Genomic DNA, 17,576 nt, shown 5'->3' with positions numbered 1-17,576 from the left:
CACAGAGTCTAGTGCATATGACACATGCCTTTCCGACTCCCCCGTGCTCCATGTCTCCTTTAAGACATAGTTTATAAGGGTCCTTCATCACATTGCATGATGATCATTTACAATAACCCAGGAGGCTGAGTAATCCATGATGCTAGTAGGTGTTTTGGTCCTGGAATGCCCTCTGCCCACCTTACCCACAAATCACTCACGTCTGTTTGCACCATCTGGCAGCGCTGGGCCCGGATCCGGCTCACAAAGCCATAGACGTCCACTTTCCGCTCTGTATGCATCATGTCCAGCATGGCATCAATGACAACAAAGGTACCTGTACGCCCTACACCCGCACTGCAGCCAGAGAGCAGGGATGTTACTAGGATGGCCAGCATGCCTTGTGGAAGCATACAGGGAGGGGGTAGTAGAGGCCAGGACTCTTTCTTCAGGCCAGTACATTCTAATTCTGAATGGGGAATAGCTGGAAGACTGATGGAGCCAACAACCCCACTATACCTTTGGTTATCAGGACCAGGGAATCCTGACACTTAGAAAGGTGTGAAAGCACCAAGCACACAAAACACACTCAATCTAACTTTCTGGCTTCATAGCAGTGGTCTCCCCACCCCCAGTCTTGGAGGACTGCCCTTCCCTCTTTCCTCATATGGTCTATCCCAGCACCAAAACTTGAGTCTGGCTGCTGCCCCAGGACCCTAACAGCTTATCTGCTCTGTGTCAGCCTCCTCTCATCAGCCAGGGCCCCCGTGTTTTCCTTTGCTCTGACCACGGGCACAGAATATGGTATAAGCGGGAAGCCAAGGGTCAGCCACACTGACCTGCAGTGGACCACGATGGCCCCTGCATACTGAGGGTTACAGGCTTTCACCTTCTTGAGAAACTTGAGCATTCCGATAGGGGTGAAAGGCACCCCAAAGTCTGGCCAGCTGGTAAAGTGGAACTGAGTGATGAGGCGCTGTGGCTTCCTGTTGGTCACGTCGCCCACCTGTGGAGTGAGGAGATCCTGTGTGTGGGCCCTGATAACCTGGGGCAGGGCAGTGCCAGGGGTAGGGAAGCTTAAAAGCCAGGGCCAGCTGTGGTTGTCAGTGACAATGGGAAAGTGAGAGTCTATCCAAAGAATAGTTAACTATGGAGAAAGGATCTCTTCCCAGGAACCCCATGGGGTAAGGCAGGGCTCTCACAATTATTCTCAGCTGACAGATGTGAAACGTGAAACTCAGAGAAGTGACCCTGTCAAGGTCTCAGAACTAATTAACAGCAATGTCAGAACTAAAATGCAGGTCTCCTGACTCTTGGTAAGCCCTCTTTTCACAGCACTACTGTGCCCCTTAGCTAAAGGCAAACTTTGCTCAAGCTTCCAGGGTCACTCAAGGAGGACCAAGAGCAGGGGCCACCACATCCCTGATGTCAAGATCCTTCGGAGTACGAGAAGGCGAGTAGCCAGAAGATTATACCACATCTGAGAGACACTTGGTTCATAACTACAATGATGAAACACTATTTCAATAACACGTTTTTCTCCCGGTCATGAAAATGCTCCTCCCTTGGCTTTGACAGAATTCCCTAAGAGCCCAGATGTCTGGTTTCAGAGCCCAAACAGACCTCACACTCAGTGATTCCTGACCTGAGTAAGAGAGGGGTAACCCAGTCTGTTTGACCTTCCCAGTAGTTAGCAGAGAAAGGAGGCAGGAGACAGTACCTGCTGAATGCAGAACTTCCGCACTGTGTAGTCCACCAGGACAGTCACATCCTCCACTGACACACGAATATTCCCGTAGGTCCAGCAGCCTTGGTCTGGCCAGTACTGGGCACACTTACACTGGAAAGGAACAGACATGCATCCCCTGATGACCTCAGACCTCCCGCCCCCAGCAGACATGTAGAACCTGAAGGAAATGACCACAAAAGCCCAGGTAGAAGTCCCCAGAGAAGGCCTCTTCTCTCACCTTGGTCCCTGCAGACTTATTTTACTGTTCTTTTTTCAAGTTTCTCAGCTTCCATCCTGTTCAGCAGTATCTCTTGACCTTTACATAGCCCCAGCCCTATACTCCTTCTTTCCCACTCCTGTTCCCTTAGTTCAGGTCAAAATGGGCATTATTTTACTACAAAATATGCCCTTCCACAATACCTAGGTTATGATCTAGGGACAGGCCTGTCTGTTCCCCTGGAACTAGCAACCTGCTGAGGGGCTTACCAAGGCGGGATGATGCCTTCTCTGGGACCCGAACAGCTCCTGAGAGTAAGAGGTCAGGTAGGAGGAAATGAACCTATAGCACAGCCCTAGTACTATCCCTTCTAAGCACTGCAGAACTGCTGATCAACATATCCAACACCCCACGGTGGGCATCAAGGGAACTTAAGGGCCATTTGGAAAAAAGACTGTCATGAATGGGGGTTCTTCTCTGGAGCTTGATCCAGAGCTCAAGACTGGTTCTGGCCGTGACACAGTGATAGGGCTGGCCAGGCACAAACTTGGTGGCCAGAGCACGAAAGAAAAGAAAAGGACCAGTCAGAAAGCTGCTTGCACAAAGATCAGGCCAGGGCCTCAGATTCCCCCTTGCACCCCACAGGGTCTCAGTTTATACAGCTCCCTCTGCTGACTCCGAGGAGGTACAGGAAACCACGAGAATGAGGGATTGGAGAGGCCCAGGGAAAAAAGCTCCTCTGTAGCTTTTCCTTGGCAAATGGCCCAAGTCTTTCTTCTAGGTTATTTTGAAACCACAGTGAGTTGCCTGACTATCAGGCATGGGGAAGGTGCCCTCGGCGCACCCCTGAGGTTCATCTGAGACCTCCAGGCCCAAAGAAAGTCTAGGAAGTGCACTGGTCTGGGTTCTGTCTGGATGACTGGCACAGAAGCCACAAAGGAAGCACAAAAGAGGGACACCCCAGGCTCAAACAGGAGTTCCTCTGCTGGTCATGCCTATCTAATTTCTTCACTCACCTCCTTTCTCTCCTTCAGGTTGGTCACCATGACAATGGTGGCTGTGTTTTGTTCCCAGATCATCCTCCAAAAATCATTCACTGTTTCTTCTTTTGGTCCTAAAGTAGTCAATAGCAAAGATGAGGAGAGCACACACCAAGGGGAAGAAATCTGCTGGGAAATTGGGAACATTCATTCCTGACTTTTGGAAGCCTATGTCCACATGTTCTCAGCTAAATATCCAATCCATCTATTCATCCACCTACTAAGTGAACATTTCCCATCCACCCTGTATGTGTCAAGCACTTTACCAGGAAATGAAGGGGGCTGGGAGGCTGTGAAAATGTAAAGAGAACACAAATAATGCCTCTCAAGGATATTATAGATGAGGATTAGAAATCCTAACTGCTCACTAAATACCTATGTTTTTGGTCAGCCAATGAGCTAAGTGCTTTATATCTCATTTACTCCTTCCTATCATGCTCTAAGGTAGGTGTTGTTAGCCACAGAAATGCTAGGTGGCTTGCTCAGGCTAGAATTTAAAATTTACTGCCATACAGTCTTTTCCAAAATGCTGCTGGGAGATTTCTAAACAAAATGAGAGTGCAAACAAAGAGAAAGAAATGGGATCTAACAGGATAGAGGCTAATGGAATTCCCTGGGTGTTGGTGAAGGAAAGGCTCAAGATGACAGAGGATAGAGGGCAACCAATCCAGAATGGAACTGAAGAAATAAGGTTCTAGAAGAATCGTAAGATTAAAAAAATTTTAAAAATTAAGCCTCATGTTTCTGAAGGTACTGAGAGGAAATAAATATTTCTAGTGGAGAGTCTGGGGGGAAAAACTCAGTGCTAGGTAATATAAAAAACTAAGTAAACAGGATAAAGAAGGTAAGTATTCATTTGGAAAAAAGGAAAACCAAAAACTGTATAAAACATCATGTAATACTTCAGTTGTATATAATATTAGTATAATAACAATAATAACAGTATAAGAAATATTATCTTAGCTCTAAATTGTGATTTAACTCTTCTGGGAAAATGGGGGAAAGGGACATGTGTATGCATGTATGACTGAGTATAAGACAGTCTGTAAGATGATTAAATAAATTATCATCTGTCATAAGAAGTCATCAAGAGATAAAAATGGTTGCATTGGGTAAAAAAGTGAAGAGGAAATGGGGGAGAACTTTGTTTTTATATGCTTTGTAATACCCTTCTGACTTTCTTAAACTTTGTATTCCCTTTGGTAAGAATAAAAAAAAATAGTAATAAGAAAAACAAATAATGACAGGGTGGACATATGCCAACAAGATGAACAGAGGTAGAGGTGTTCTACTATCTAGCAAGGTCAGGAAAAATCTCTTGGAGATGGTGACATTTAAGCCATATGCTGGGGTAGATGAGGCGGAAAGGAATTTAGAAAGGGGATATAGGGAGAAGAAATGCTCCACGCAGAAGTGCTGGGGACAGCAGCAAGAAAAAACACAAGGTGTCCAGGGACTGTAAGGAGTTCAATGAGGTTATAGTATAGGGCACATGGAGTGGTAGAAGATGGAGGGGGAAAAACAGGTAACAGAATCTAAAGGGGTAGAGGCCAGGCTAAGGAAGGCTTGTTGTATAAATAATAGAAATTTGTTGTAGGATATCCACAAGTCCTAACAAGAACTTTGCATCAGTAAAGGCCATCCTGGTGGAAGAAATGCAAGGAGCAAGGTTGGGACCTAAGGGTCAATTAGTAGGTTACTACAACAGAGCTGGAAAAAAAGATGGGGATAAGGCAGTTTCAGAGAAGACGGATTTTGGAGCAAAGAACAGGCAGGAAATCTGGATGATCCCAAATCTGGTTTGGTTGATTAGATGAACAGCCTTCCATTCATGGTGATAGCTAGAGAATACAGGAAAAAAGCAGTTGTGGGGGCTGAAGAAGACTGATTTTGTTTTGTTTTGTTTTGAAGTAATCTCTACACCCAACATGGGGCTCAAACCTTCAAACCCAAGACCAACAGTCTCATGTTCTACTGACTGATCCAGCCAATGCCCTAAGGCATATTTTAGTTTTTGATGTTGAAGAGTCTGTGGAGGTATCCAGGTGGTGAGTTAGAAAAGTTGTTTGAAGAGGTGCCTGGCTCACTCAGTCAGTTAAGCATTTGCCTTTGGCTCAGGTCATGATCTCAGGTCCTGGGATTGAGTCCCACATCGGGCACCCTGTTCAGTGGGGAATCTGCTTCTCTCTCCCCCTCTGCCCCAATCCCCTTCTTGTGCTCCTCTCAAATAAATAAAATTTAAAAAAAGAAAAAAAGGAAGGAAGGAAGGAAAAATAGCTCAGAAATTCAAGAGAGTCAGCAGCCAGACAAACAGAGGTGGGTATTAGATGAGGTCTCTCAAAGAGAATACAGAGGAGAAGAAGAAAAGAAGGGGTCAAAAAGAGAATGTTGGAGATCTTTAGCATTATTCAAGTTCAGAAAGCAAACGCCTGGGATGAAGACTAAGGACGAGCAGATGGAGAAGCAGAACTAAGAAATGGTGCCATGAAAGACAAGAGTGGAGTTTCAAGGAAATAGTCATCCACAGATTTGGGGAGAAACTGTATTTTAGAGGCAGAAGGAAGAATAAAAGCCAGAGAAGAAATATTTAGAAAACTGAGAAAAACCAACACTGAATGTCAGGAAATAACAGAGAATTTCAAGGAGCATGAAGTACTGTGGAGAGGCTCAAGAGGAAGGGGTGTGTGAGAAAAGATCTATCAGAAAATCATAGGTGACTTTACTTCAACAAATATTTTAGCATCAACAAGGTCCCATGGCAAATAAAGAGAGGAAGAGATTGCACATTGGCTACTCGTGCTAGAATGATCACTGAGCAGGTGGCAGCTAAGCTGGGCTTCAGAGGGTAGACCTGACTTAAGGTCAGAGGGTAAGAAAAGCAGGGCCTGGTTAGGCAATGGCCAGGCCCCAGTGGAAGACTGTAAGGGCAAGAGGGAGCTAAGGTTTTTCTTAGCCACCTTATTTTACTTCTGTCTCTGTTTTATCTCTACCATGGTTCTCGTCCCAATAGAACTTTCTGCAATGATGAAAATGTTCCATATCTGCACTAATATGGTGGTCTCTAGCCACATGTAGCTATTAAGCCTTAAAATGTGACTAGTATGATTGAGAAACCAAATTATAAATTTTATCTAATTTTAGTTAATTAAAAATTCTAATTTTAAATAGCCCCAGTTGGCTAGTGGTTATTGTATTGAAGAGCACACCACAGTCACTTAACCAGAACTTCTGTTAATTTTGGTGTAAACTGTCCTCTACCAACTAAGGGCCCCAAAAAGACATGGATCATCTCCTGTTTTATTCCTGTACATATCCCTATCAACTAGGCCAGTGCCTGGCACATAACAGATGGCCAATAATTTACATTTGCTGAATGGCTAAATAAATGGGCTCTGCTGGACCATAATAACATCAATTATTTTGCAGTGCAGCAAACAACATGATATTTTTACTAGGATCCCAAAATGGAGGACACTTACTAAAACTTGAGGCTATGGAAATGTGTGCAGAGCACATCTAACCTAATGGCACTAAGTCCCTGCTCTGAGAGCTCCTAGACCACTTTTCTGTAAATAACAGAGGAGCTGAGGCCCAACAACAGGGGGAGGAGATGAGCCAGCCTGGACCCTGTGAGGTGGCCAACCCTCTGGGGAGACTGAATCCAAATTCAAACTCTTGAGAAGCCTGGCTTGCACCTAAGGTTCCCATCAGGCCCTAAGACAGAGGACCTCATTAGAGAGAGAGAGAAAGTGTGTGTGTATGCGCGCGCGCGTGTGTAGCCTTCTCCAGTCTTTTTTATGCACATACACAAAAGAACTTCTTTAACAGGATCCCTGGATACTGTCATCAAGATGAAGGCCCTTAGTTATAAATGTGCAAGGCAGATTTTATTTCTTTCAGATGATAGTGATTACAGAAAAATTACAGCATTCTGATTAATCTATTTAGCATCTGCACCAAAAAAAAAAAAAAAAAAAAAAAAAAAAAAAAAAAAAAAAGAAAGAAAGAAAAGAAAACCCACTAATGAACTAATGGTTGAGCCTGAAAGTAGAAAATGATCATTACTTTACCTTGTGCAGCAATGAATTTGTTCTTTTCTTGGTAGCCCTGAGGGTAGGGTGGGGGAGAGGTGAGGGATAAAAAGAAAATGAGAACCAAAAATGGATAGGAATGAACTTTCACCTCCCAGTTAACAAAGCCTCCCTTGTGAAAAGGTCCAGGCAATTAACAAGATTTCCATTCTAGAAATTTCGGAAGGATTAGCTTTGGATACCAGGAATCAAAGATTACAAAGATCACATGGTCTAGGTAGTCTTCTCAAAGTGAATTATTAATGAACACTGGTGTAAGAACATCCAAATACCAACACCTAGGCTAGACACTGTTCCTGATACCTTCTTCGCAGCTGAGAGTCTAGGTGTCAGTGCTAACCCTCCAAGGCAGAAGCATGTGTGGTGGTTCCATGGATGAAGCTGGGCCAACATCAGGAAGGAAAAGGGGTTCTTTTCTTTTCTTTTAAGGAGTTATTTACTTGATAATCCTTTACCCAAGTCCAAAAACCTTTGGGGAAGAGCCTTTGGGTATGTGGAATAGTTCCTAGTGTTAGACAACTGGGTTCCCCGTTACAGGTAGTAGAAGACAAGAAGCAAAGGGGCCTGGTAATGTCACTGAATAGATACGGAGCCTTGGAAAAACTAACTACTGGCAGTATCTTTCTTTTCCAGTTTTTACTGTTTTAGTGATACAACTTTTCAACATTTTTAAATATAGTGTTCACTTGAAAAGTCCTAGGTAAGTGAAAAATCCTCTGACTGAAGAATTATAAATAACCTGTTGAAGACAGCCATAAGATGGGCAATGAGGGAGGAGGCAGCTTCACAAATGGGACACCATGTCACACCAAGATGATGGCGTGAAATATAAGTCTGCAAGGCAGTGGCAGAATAAAGGAAGGGGCCTGAGTCTGAGAAGCCATGTCCTATTGTAGTTCAAAAGAGAGAAAGACAGGGCTGCTTGCTAGCACAGAAGGAGAAAGCAGCTTCAGACCCCGAGTGATGGACATATTTAAAGCCAGTAATAAGAAGCTTGTTAAAATTTTTCTGGAGAAGGGGAATTTAAGTTTCTACAAGTATTTTTAATCATTAGAAGACAGAAACTGAGAAAGGCTTAATTTTTTAATAGCTAAACTTGTCATTAAAACTGAGAAGCTCGGGGCGTCTGGGTGGCTCAGTGGGTTAAAGCGTCTGCCTTCAGCTCAGGTCATGATCCCAGGGTCCTGGGATCAAGCCCCGCATCGGGCTCTCTGCTCAGCGGGGAGCCTGCTTCCCCCTCTCTCTCTCTGCCTGCCTCTCTGCCTACTTGTGGTCTCTCAAATAAATAAAATCTTTAAAAAAAAAAAAAAAAAAAAAAAGAAACAAATAACTGAGAAGCTCTTGGGAATGTGTTAAGCCAAGTCATATCCCTGCTCCACAAGAAGGCACTAATTTCTCACAGGAGCATGTGGGCCATGAGCAGCTTAACAGCCCTGCTGGCAGACCCAGCCCCAAAGTGCTCTGTCCCATCCAACACTGTGCCATATGTCCCTATGAATGCATGCTGACATTGTGATATGGCAGCACTGCTTAACCAATAAGGTATAGCTAGAATGAGGCAAATCTACTGCTCTTCCTTGTGTTATGATCAAGGAAAAGATAAAATGTGGCTCCCTGATTCCTGAGATGTCTTTGGATTTTCAAAATCAAATCATTGGCTAGCTCTAGGTGGTAGCTACATTTGTATCTGTTAAAAATAAAAACATTCCTGAAGATCCTACTCTTACAACATCTAGAGTGAGGAAATTAGTCCCTCTTAAGACTCCAGGTTGGAAACCCACTTGCCAACTGTGCCACTATCTGTTTCATCATCTCCTGTAACTAATGCCAGGTTTGCTTTTGAACCTTTGTGGTCTCCAACCCATAGGTCTCATTCCACCCCCCTGCCTGCTGCTACCACGCCACAGTGCTGAGTACCACTTCTCTTCAAGATTCCCATTTGATCTTAGTTCTCTGTGCAAGAAAGGCTTGGTAAGGTGTTGCCAAGGGTAGAAATGGGGATTAACTATAAATGGACAATAAGGTTCTTACTGGTGTGAACAAAACGTTTTTAAAAGTAAGATGTGCGGCACCTGGGTGGTTCAGTCAGTTAAGCATCTAACTTTGGATCAGGTCATGGTCTTAAGAGTTTTGAGATGGAGCCCCTGTGGCAGGCTCTGCGCTCAGCAGGTGGTCTACTCTCCCCTCTCCCTCTGCCCCTACCCCCACTTATGCTCCCTCCCTCCCTCTCAAATAAATAAAACCTTAACAAAAAAAAAAAAAAAAAAAAAAAAGGAAGAGACACAAGTATCTTTGAGATTATGAAAATATTCTAAAGTGGACCAGCGATGGTTGTATGTATCTGTGAATACACTAAAAACCAAAGAGTTGTAAATTTTAAATGGGTGAAAATTATGGTATGTGAATTACACCTCAGTGAAGTTGTTTTGTAACCTGCCTATGTCACTTAGCATAAATCTTTAAAGTTATAACATGTATCAGAATTTTTGCTCTTTATTGACACTGAATAATACTCTACTGTATGCATATACAATATTTCACTTCTCCATTCATCCACTGAAGAGCACTTGGGTTGATTCCACCTTTTGGGTATTGTGATTAATGCTACTATGAACACGGTGTGCAAATTCTATGGGTATCCTCTTCAAACACCCGACTTCAGTAGTCAGGCTTGCCCTTGTTAGCTTGTGCTCACTTGTGCTCTCTTTTTCAAACTTTCTTTACTGGCTCCTCACACAGCCTATGGAACATACTCAAGTCTCTTGGACCATTTCTGTAAACATTGCTAAATCACCATTAAAAAAATCTCCCAGTTTTAGCTCTTCCCTCAGGCCTTGGTTCAGAGTAGACATAACTAATCAAAGTTACCTAGTGTCAGATATTCTTGTCCTGTTCTTCTCCCTTACTTTTACTCAAGATGGTAAGATCTGCTTTTGTTCTTACTAATCTGAATAAGCTCAAAAAGGACTCACTGACGCTTACAGAAAAGTACACGTTTAGATTTCTATGGGAAATCTTCTGGAATGACAACAGGGTAAACATAAGAATACATATGAAACTATCTGATCTTTAAAAAAATATTTTTGGTCTTGGACACCTGGGTGGCTCAGTGGGTTAAGCATCTGGCTTCAGCACAGGTCATGATCCCGGGGTCCTAAGATTGAGTCCTGCATTGGGCTCCTTGTTCAGCAGGGAGCCTGCTCCTCCCTCTCCCTCTGCCTGCTGCTCCTCTGCTTATGCTCTCCTTCTCTGTCAAATAAATAAAATCTTAAAAAAAAAACCAAACATTTTTTTTTTGGGTCTCTTAAAAAATTTAGACTCCTCAGGAAAAACCTGAAATGACAAATATTCCTTCTTATGTGAAGCTGGAAAGGAGCCAGCAGATGGTAGCCAATGGTCATTCAAGGTAATAATGAGGAAAACCCTGAGTTCCTTACATTGATGAATGAAGCATTGATGTAATCAGAATCTGGAACTCCTTCAACTGGTGTCAGATGGACTCTAGAGTGATCATCTAGGAAAAAAAAAATTTAATGTTTCAGTTAATGATACAACCAGGCCAGCTGAGACATCTGTGCCTATGTGCCTTAAGATATCACTGAAACACTGTTTATAAGAGCAATAATTTGGACACATCTCAGCCATCATTCAGGGACTAGTTAAATAAATTAAGATGTACCCACAACAAGGAACGATAAGGAGTTAATAAAAAGGAAAATGAATATTTCTGTTTCTTGACAGGCGAACTGCCAATATACACTGTTAAAAGAAAAAAGTCAAAGCAATGTAATCAGAATACTAATTGCTTTTTAAAAATATACATAATATGCATATACTCATATATGAATTAGAAGACATGAGTCTCTATAAATGTCTCAGAGAGTGGTCTCTAATATATTATGTACCCAAAAATACACCAGAAATTTTTTTAAAGGATAAATTTTTCTTGAGAAGGCAATTAAAAAAATAAAGCAAAATTCAAACATTTTGCTGTCACATCCCACTGGATTATGCATATCCCATTCTGCAGACCACTGGCTTAGACAAATATATGTTATAAGGTTATAAATCAACTAATTAGCAATGACTAACCCTGGGAAGGAATTATGAAGAGAACTCTGTATTAGGATTTCTTTGCCATAAGCACTACAAAAAACCGTAACAACCATGCACATCCTATCTGGTCCCAGTGAAACTGCTCCTCTTGATCTAGAAACTTTAGGCCTGACACAAAAAACCTGGTCAAGCTCCCTCGCTTGGGTCACTCTGGGGGACCATAAAGGCTCTTCCCGCCCCAAGACTCGACCATACTTATTACCAACCCTCCTATGATCAATCATAAGATTCTTCCCATCCTCAAAAAAATCTGGCTAGAGATGTAGTTTAAGATTATATGCCAGAAAACTCTGCAAACACTCACAAGGCAAGATGTTTACATATCGATTTTTTTCCTTGTTTTCCTCCTTGGAGGCAGCTTCACAGGTGGCTTGGATAGGACAAGCAGGGAGAGCCTAAAAGGTTAAGAGAAATTAAAGGAAGTTACTAACAGGGCTAAACACCAAACGTGCAAAATGCTGCACCATCCCCCGATCTGACAGCAAGTTTCTACCCTAACTTGGGGGACAAAGATGGGCTCAGGTGAACACCTGCAGCCTAACACAGAAGAGTGCACCTCTCCTCTAAACAGCCTGCAAGCTCCTTAAGAGTTTAACGCCAAGAATCCGCAGGGGGGAGAATGCCCTGTTACTGTAAGCGCAGCATGCTCTTTATATGATTACTGTGTGGTTAGGGACCTGTTTTAATGCTGGGTCAAAATGGACCACCCCTGTAAACAGGAATGGGGACATAACTGAAGGGATGGCCATGTTAACCAACATGTAAAGATGAGAAACATCTCAGAGTGAACCACACAGGAGGGGTCTGAATGGCCAGCTGAGTTAGGCCCTCTCTAGGGACCTGAAGGGAATGACAGCCCAGCTTTGAGTATCACGGGGCAAGGAAGCAAGGATGGGCAGGTGGGTGGGAAGACATTCACATGGACGCAGCAGTTAGGAAGCAGAGGATTTGAGTGAGTTGACATTGAACCTGCAGTAGTTTTGGAGCAAATGTAAATTAGCTAGTAGTGGGAAGTGTGTGGATAAAAATAAGTGGTCTGACATGAGATAGTCTGGACTGTATGAACTTAAAATCTGTTAAACTTTCTAGGACCCCATTTTCTCATCTTTAAAACTGGGTTAATATCTGCCACATAAGAAGTAATTACCAAAATCTCAAGTCTAGCATAGAACAAGCATTCAATAAATTGGTTTTATAGAAGTGGGAAGCTAAGCTTTACTATTTGAACGACTTTCCTCTTATGTGTTCCATATATTCAAAATTTAAAAAGCAAGGAAGGAAATAGTTCAAACTTCCAACCTCGACAACCTTTCTGACAAGTAATTTGGAAATATGTTTTATGAACCTTAAAACTATCCATGCTTTGACCTAGCAACTCAGCTTTTGAGAATCTAGGCTAAAGAAATAAAAATCTCTTTGTTCACATTATTTACTTTATTGTCATTTGGAAGATTCCAAAACTGAAAACAACCTTAGTATTCAGCAGTAGGGGAACAGTTAAGTAAGTTATGATTCATGTATTACTTTTCATTTGTTTTTTTTCAATAGATATAGATTAGTACCTATTAGGCACCAGGATAAATACAGAGCAAACAGTGGTGAATTTATCATATACACAGTTCTTGTTCTCAAGGACAATACAAACTTGTGAATGAAAGACATTAAACAAACAAACATATGAATTACATACCATGAAAAATACAAGGAAAGAACAGAATGCTATTACAGAAAGTATCAGAAAGCCTAAGGTAGAAGTATAAGAAAGCCTAAGCCTAAGCCAAATTTAGATTAAGGGTAGGTCTCTATGAGGAAAAAGGAGTGTGAAAAATAATATTCTAGGAAATGAGACCAGCATCTATGACCCAGAGGCAGGAGAAGGCCTGGCTGTGTGAGTTAACTGAAAGGTCAGTGAGAGTATGTATTACACAGACAATGTGGGTGGTGGGGATGGCAAGAGGAAGAGGACGAAAAGGGCCAGGCAAGGTTGGATCACACAAGTCCACGTAGGTCCCTGAACAGTGACTGAATTTTATTTTAAGTACATGAGGAAACCATTAAAGGTTTTTCAACTGCAATCCAGTTTACATGTTAAAGAATCACTCTGGCTGCTATGTGGAAAAGTGACCAGGAGGAAGGTGAGCATAGGAACATGGAAGGAGGATGGTATAAGGAAAAGATGCATCTGACATACATTCCGGAGTTAAAGCTGGAATGAAGGGAAGGTGGGTTGGAGAAAGAGACAGGAATAAAGGATAACTCTCAGGTGCCTACCTTTGATAATCAAAAAAATATAATAAATAAAAGAAAAGCCAGTCTAAAAGCGACTTATTTTTTCAGATAGATGCAAAAGCTTTAAGAAGGGAGCAAATACACTTCCTGGGAACTAGCAAGATCATGGTAGGAGAAATTAAAGTGGAAGACCCTAACAGGAGTCGGATCTCACAGTCTGTCTGCCTTCAGTTACTCAAGCGAGTTTCCTTTCAGAGTTAAGACGCTGCCAGTTCTGCATGTCACTATACTGAGAAAGCAATTCCTTGGACCCTATGCTGCCGATACATAAAGGGGAAAAGAGAGTTTCCTGGGCTGGACTCTAATACATAGAACAGAGATGTTACTTAAGACTGGAACCTCCCAGTTCACCTTTGGTTTGCCTTCTTCCAGACTAGCTAGATTTCCACAGGTTTCTACCCTGGTACAGGGAAGAATGAGATACAAGTTTTTAATGCCCTCATGACTAAGCCAGAGGCTTTCTTCCATGTACACCCTTGTCTAAAATGATGTAGAACAGAAGGAGTGACAGCAAGACTCTTGAAAATAGTCCTCAGGGGTCAGTTTTGACTATGACCATACCTCATAATTCCTATCAGCATTCCTAGCTCCCCACAGTCATTATGAAGAAAAACTAGGGTCTCCAGCCAGGCTGAAACCCCTAAAAGGAAAGTCAGGAAGCAACAAGAGCCACTGTTGTTGGCAAGAGAAAACAAAGGGCCTCCTTAGAGAACCTGGGGTTACATGCAAAGGGTCAGACTGAACAGCCTACGGCAGGGATGAAAACAAGGTGAACCCTACCTACTCTTTTAGTTTCTGCTCTGAAAAACCTAGCTCACAGAGCTAGGCACAAGCAGCTGACCCAGAAGGCTACCAGATTGTTAAAATCCCTAGAAACACTAGGAGGCATCAAAGACCACTTCATTCCTTGCTTAAGCCTTTACTAGGGACAAGGCTATATATGAATTATTATTTTTTTAATATGTCAAGTTTTAAAAAAAATTCTTTTTCAATTTTTACATTTTTTTTAAAAAAGGATATCCATTGTACAACTTAACTTAGAAGTTCTCTTGGGGCCTTTTCTCTTCGTATCCTTTTTTTTCCCCTCCCACAACTTAGAATTCCATGTTACCATCACCTTGCTTTATCTCTATTCCATACATTTTGTATTCTCAAACAATATATGTATTTCTTTATCAGTCTATTTTTGGAATCATAATCAAATGGTGACTTTTTTTTCTTGCCCAACATTATATTCTGAAGATTCCCTCAGGCTGTTACAGGTAGCCAAAGTTCATTCACTTCAACTACTCTGAAGCACTCCATTTTGAGACCATACCAACATTTATTTATCCATTCTTCTACTGATGAATATATGGGTTGTTTACAGTTAATAATTCTGCCTTGAATACTAATTTTATGTGTTTTCTCATGCACATGTACAAGCGTTTCAAGTATTAGAATCTCTAACCTCACCAAGTAAGGCCAGACTGTTCTTAGAGACAGTCTTACCAATTTACACTCCCCCCAGCAATACTAAGTGTTCCAGTTGTTCTGGATCTTCAACAACATTTGCTACTGTCAGACTTTAAATTTATCAAATATAGGCTTAATTTACATTTCTCTGATTTTTAATGAGGTTCACCATCTTTCCAGAGTTTACTGGTCAACAGGGTTCCCTCTTCTGTGAGGTACCTAGTCAAGGGTACCCTTGACTAGGTACCTCACAGAAGAGGGAACTGGATTGCTTATTTTCTTATTAATCTGTAATTTTTCATTCTAGATACTCATCCTTTGTTTGTATAAGTGTTACAAAGATATTTTACTAAGCTTATGGCCTGCCCTTTCATTTGCTTTGTCATATTTATGGACAGAGTTTTGCATTATAAGGTAGCCAAGTTGACTGATCTTCCCCTTTATCAACATTTTAAACCTTAAGAAAGCCTTTTTTGCTGTGAGATCATAAGCATTTGTTCCTCCATTACTGTCTCTGCTTCAATGTTTTGTCTTTTAAATTTCAGTATCTATACCAACTGGGACCTATTTTTTGTTTGGTTTGAACCAAGAATTCAATTTCATTTCTTCCCAAAGGGTTACCCAACTGTCCCAGCACTACTCATTGTAAAGACCGTCCTTTCCCCCACCAAAACTGCCATGGCATTTCTGCCATAAAATAGGTTTCCACTCACACATGAATCTGCTTTGGGGCTATTTTGTTCCAGTGGTCAATCCATCTATTCCAGTGCCAATACAAAACTGTCTTAATTTTATAATAATTCTTTATATCTGGTAAGGCAGGTCTCCTCACCTTGTTCTTCTTCTTCAGGAATGTCTTGACTATTCTTGAATCTTTTCTCCTCCATATAAATTTTAGAATCAGCTTGTCAAGTTCCACAAAAAACCTGTTGGGATTTTTATTGGAATTGCATTGAATCTATATATCAGTTTGGGGAGAATTGACATCTTTACAATATTGAGCCTTCTAATCAATCCACTGATCTTAACTCTTCACTAGTTTAGAATTTTTCTTTAATGTCTTCAAACATTTTTATAATTTTCTCCAAAGATTTTGCAAATATTTTGTTAAATTTATTCCTAAGTACTCTACATTTTGGATGCTATTGTAAATGGCATCTTTTAAAAATTATTATCATTTTTCTGATTGTGGCTTGTGTACAGAAATGCATTAATTTTTTATCTTGTTTTTGTATCTATCAACCTTGCTAAAGTAACTTACTAATTCTAATAATATATCTGATGAGTATTTGAATTTCTTCAAGGACAATATTCTCCTCTGAAAAAAATGCTTATTTTGTTTCTTCTTCTCCAATCCTTAATACCTTTCATTTCTCTTCTTGCCTCATTGTGCTGCTGAAGATCTCCAGTACAGTGCTGAGTCTCATTCTTTTCTCAATCTGAATCCCCACGCAAACACTCTAACTGGAGAGTCATCAGTGTCTGAGCACTCTACCATAATGGGCAACCTGCTTCCTTTTAAGGTAGTTCATCACATCTCGGAAAGTTCTGTTTAGAAGGACTCAAAACCTAGACACACATATCTTTTGTATTTCCCTTGTTCTGACTAGTGGGAAAACCCAGAGATCAGCTGGAGCCTTCTCTGTCCCTTGGAAACCCATTAACCCTCAATTCCTTGGACTACTGAATTCTGACACAGTTCCTGCTGATTCCCATAGGCCTTCGGCTCTGATTCATCTATTTCGAGACAACTCATCAATGTAGAGGCTATTCTGCCTCCACCTCACTCAGATGCCACACAGCTCCAGTCCCCAGATTACACACACACGCTTCTCCACCTGGAAGGCAGCATTAAGTGGTCTCTACAAGGACGCAGACTTGCAGCAGGGAGGGTGTCACATCTTGCAATTCACAGATTTGGATCATCTCACTGGCTCCACTCTTTCTTCTCTGTCACCTATCCCCTTTCTCCCAGGAGATAACTACATTTTGCTTTTTTAAAAAAACAAACAAAAAATACCTTGAATGCTTTAGGGATCTCAATAGGTGGCTTTTTAAAGTGTTTCTTTTAGATAAATTCAATGTTTCTACAACAAAAGCTGGTCAATAAAAAAATTCTAGCTTGGGGCTCAGTGGGTTAAAGCCTCTGCCTTCGGCTCAGGTCATGATCCCAGGCTCCTGGGACTGAGCCCCGCATCGGGCTCTCTGCTCTGCGGGGAGCCTGCTTCCCTCTCTCTCTCTCTGCCTACTTGTGATCTCTGTCTGCCAAATAAATAAATAAAATTTAAAAAAAAAATTCTAGCTTATAACTCTAGGGTGAAGGCCATCACCTAGAACTTTCAACCATGGGGGGGGGGGGGCTTCATGGAAATGCTGCACACTCTCCTTTTAGCCTGTCAAACATCTGAAAACAGCTGTCATGTCTTATGCATATTATTCCTTCAGCTGTTCACCTCCATAATCCAATTTTTCTCCAGAACAATTTCCCATTTAGCAAAACTCAAGCTGGGGACACCAACTCTTTATTCTACATGTTATATATCAATTAAAGTACAGTAGGTATTATGCTAAAGCTAAAGTCTGTTAGTTTCATTTATCATATTAAGAAACTGTTTTGTAAAATATTATGAAAAGAATATGCTTATTATAAAAGAAAAGTC

At 41.5% G+C, this 17,576-nt stretch overlaps 1 protein-coding gene across 3 annotated transcripts in view; it reads right to left on the bottom strand.

Moving 5' to 3' along the window:
• Positions 1-17,576, bottom strand: part of PTPRA (protein tyrosine phosphatase receptor type A) — a 149,011-nt gene that overhangs the window by 19,140 nt on the left and 112,295 nt on the right. For 2 of the 3 annotated variants that reach the window (XM_059133780.1, XM_059133781.1), the window contains 7 exons: positions 11,477-11,567; positions 10,494-10,570; positions 7,036-7,072; positions 2,942-3,039; positions 1,700-1,819; positions 819-985; positions 201-336 (listed from right to left, as the gene is read on the bottom strand). In XM_059133780.1, the coding sequence (XP_058989763.1) occupies positions 201-336; positions 819-985; positions 1,700-1,819; positions 2,942-3,039; positions 7,036-7,072; positions 10,494-10,570; positions 11,477-11,567 (726 nt within the window). Of the gene's footprint in view, positions 1-200; positions 337-818; positions 986-1,699; positions 1,820-2,941; positions 3,040-7,035; positions 7,073-10,493; positions 10,571-11,476; positions 11,568-15,748; positions 15,843-17,576 lie in introns of all 3 variants that reach the window. The other variant, XM_059133782.1, reaches the window with a different exon arrangement.

The sequence above is a fragment of the Mustela lutreola genome, chromosome 9 (genome assembly GCF_030435805.1).
Source record: "Mustela lutreola isolate mMusLut2 chromosome 9, mMusLut2.pri, whole genome shotgun sequence".
Taxonomy (NCBI): Eukaryota; Metazoa; Chordata; class Mammalia; order Carnivora; family Mustelidae; genus Mustela; species Mustela lutreola.
The sequence above is the reverse complement of the archived record's forward strand: the minus strand, read 5'-3'. Positions and strand labels throughout refer to the sequence as shown.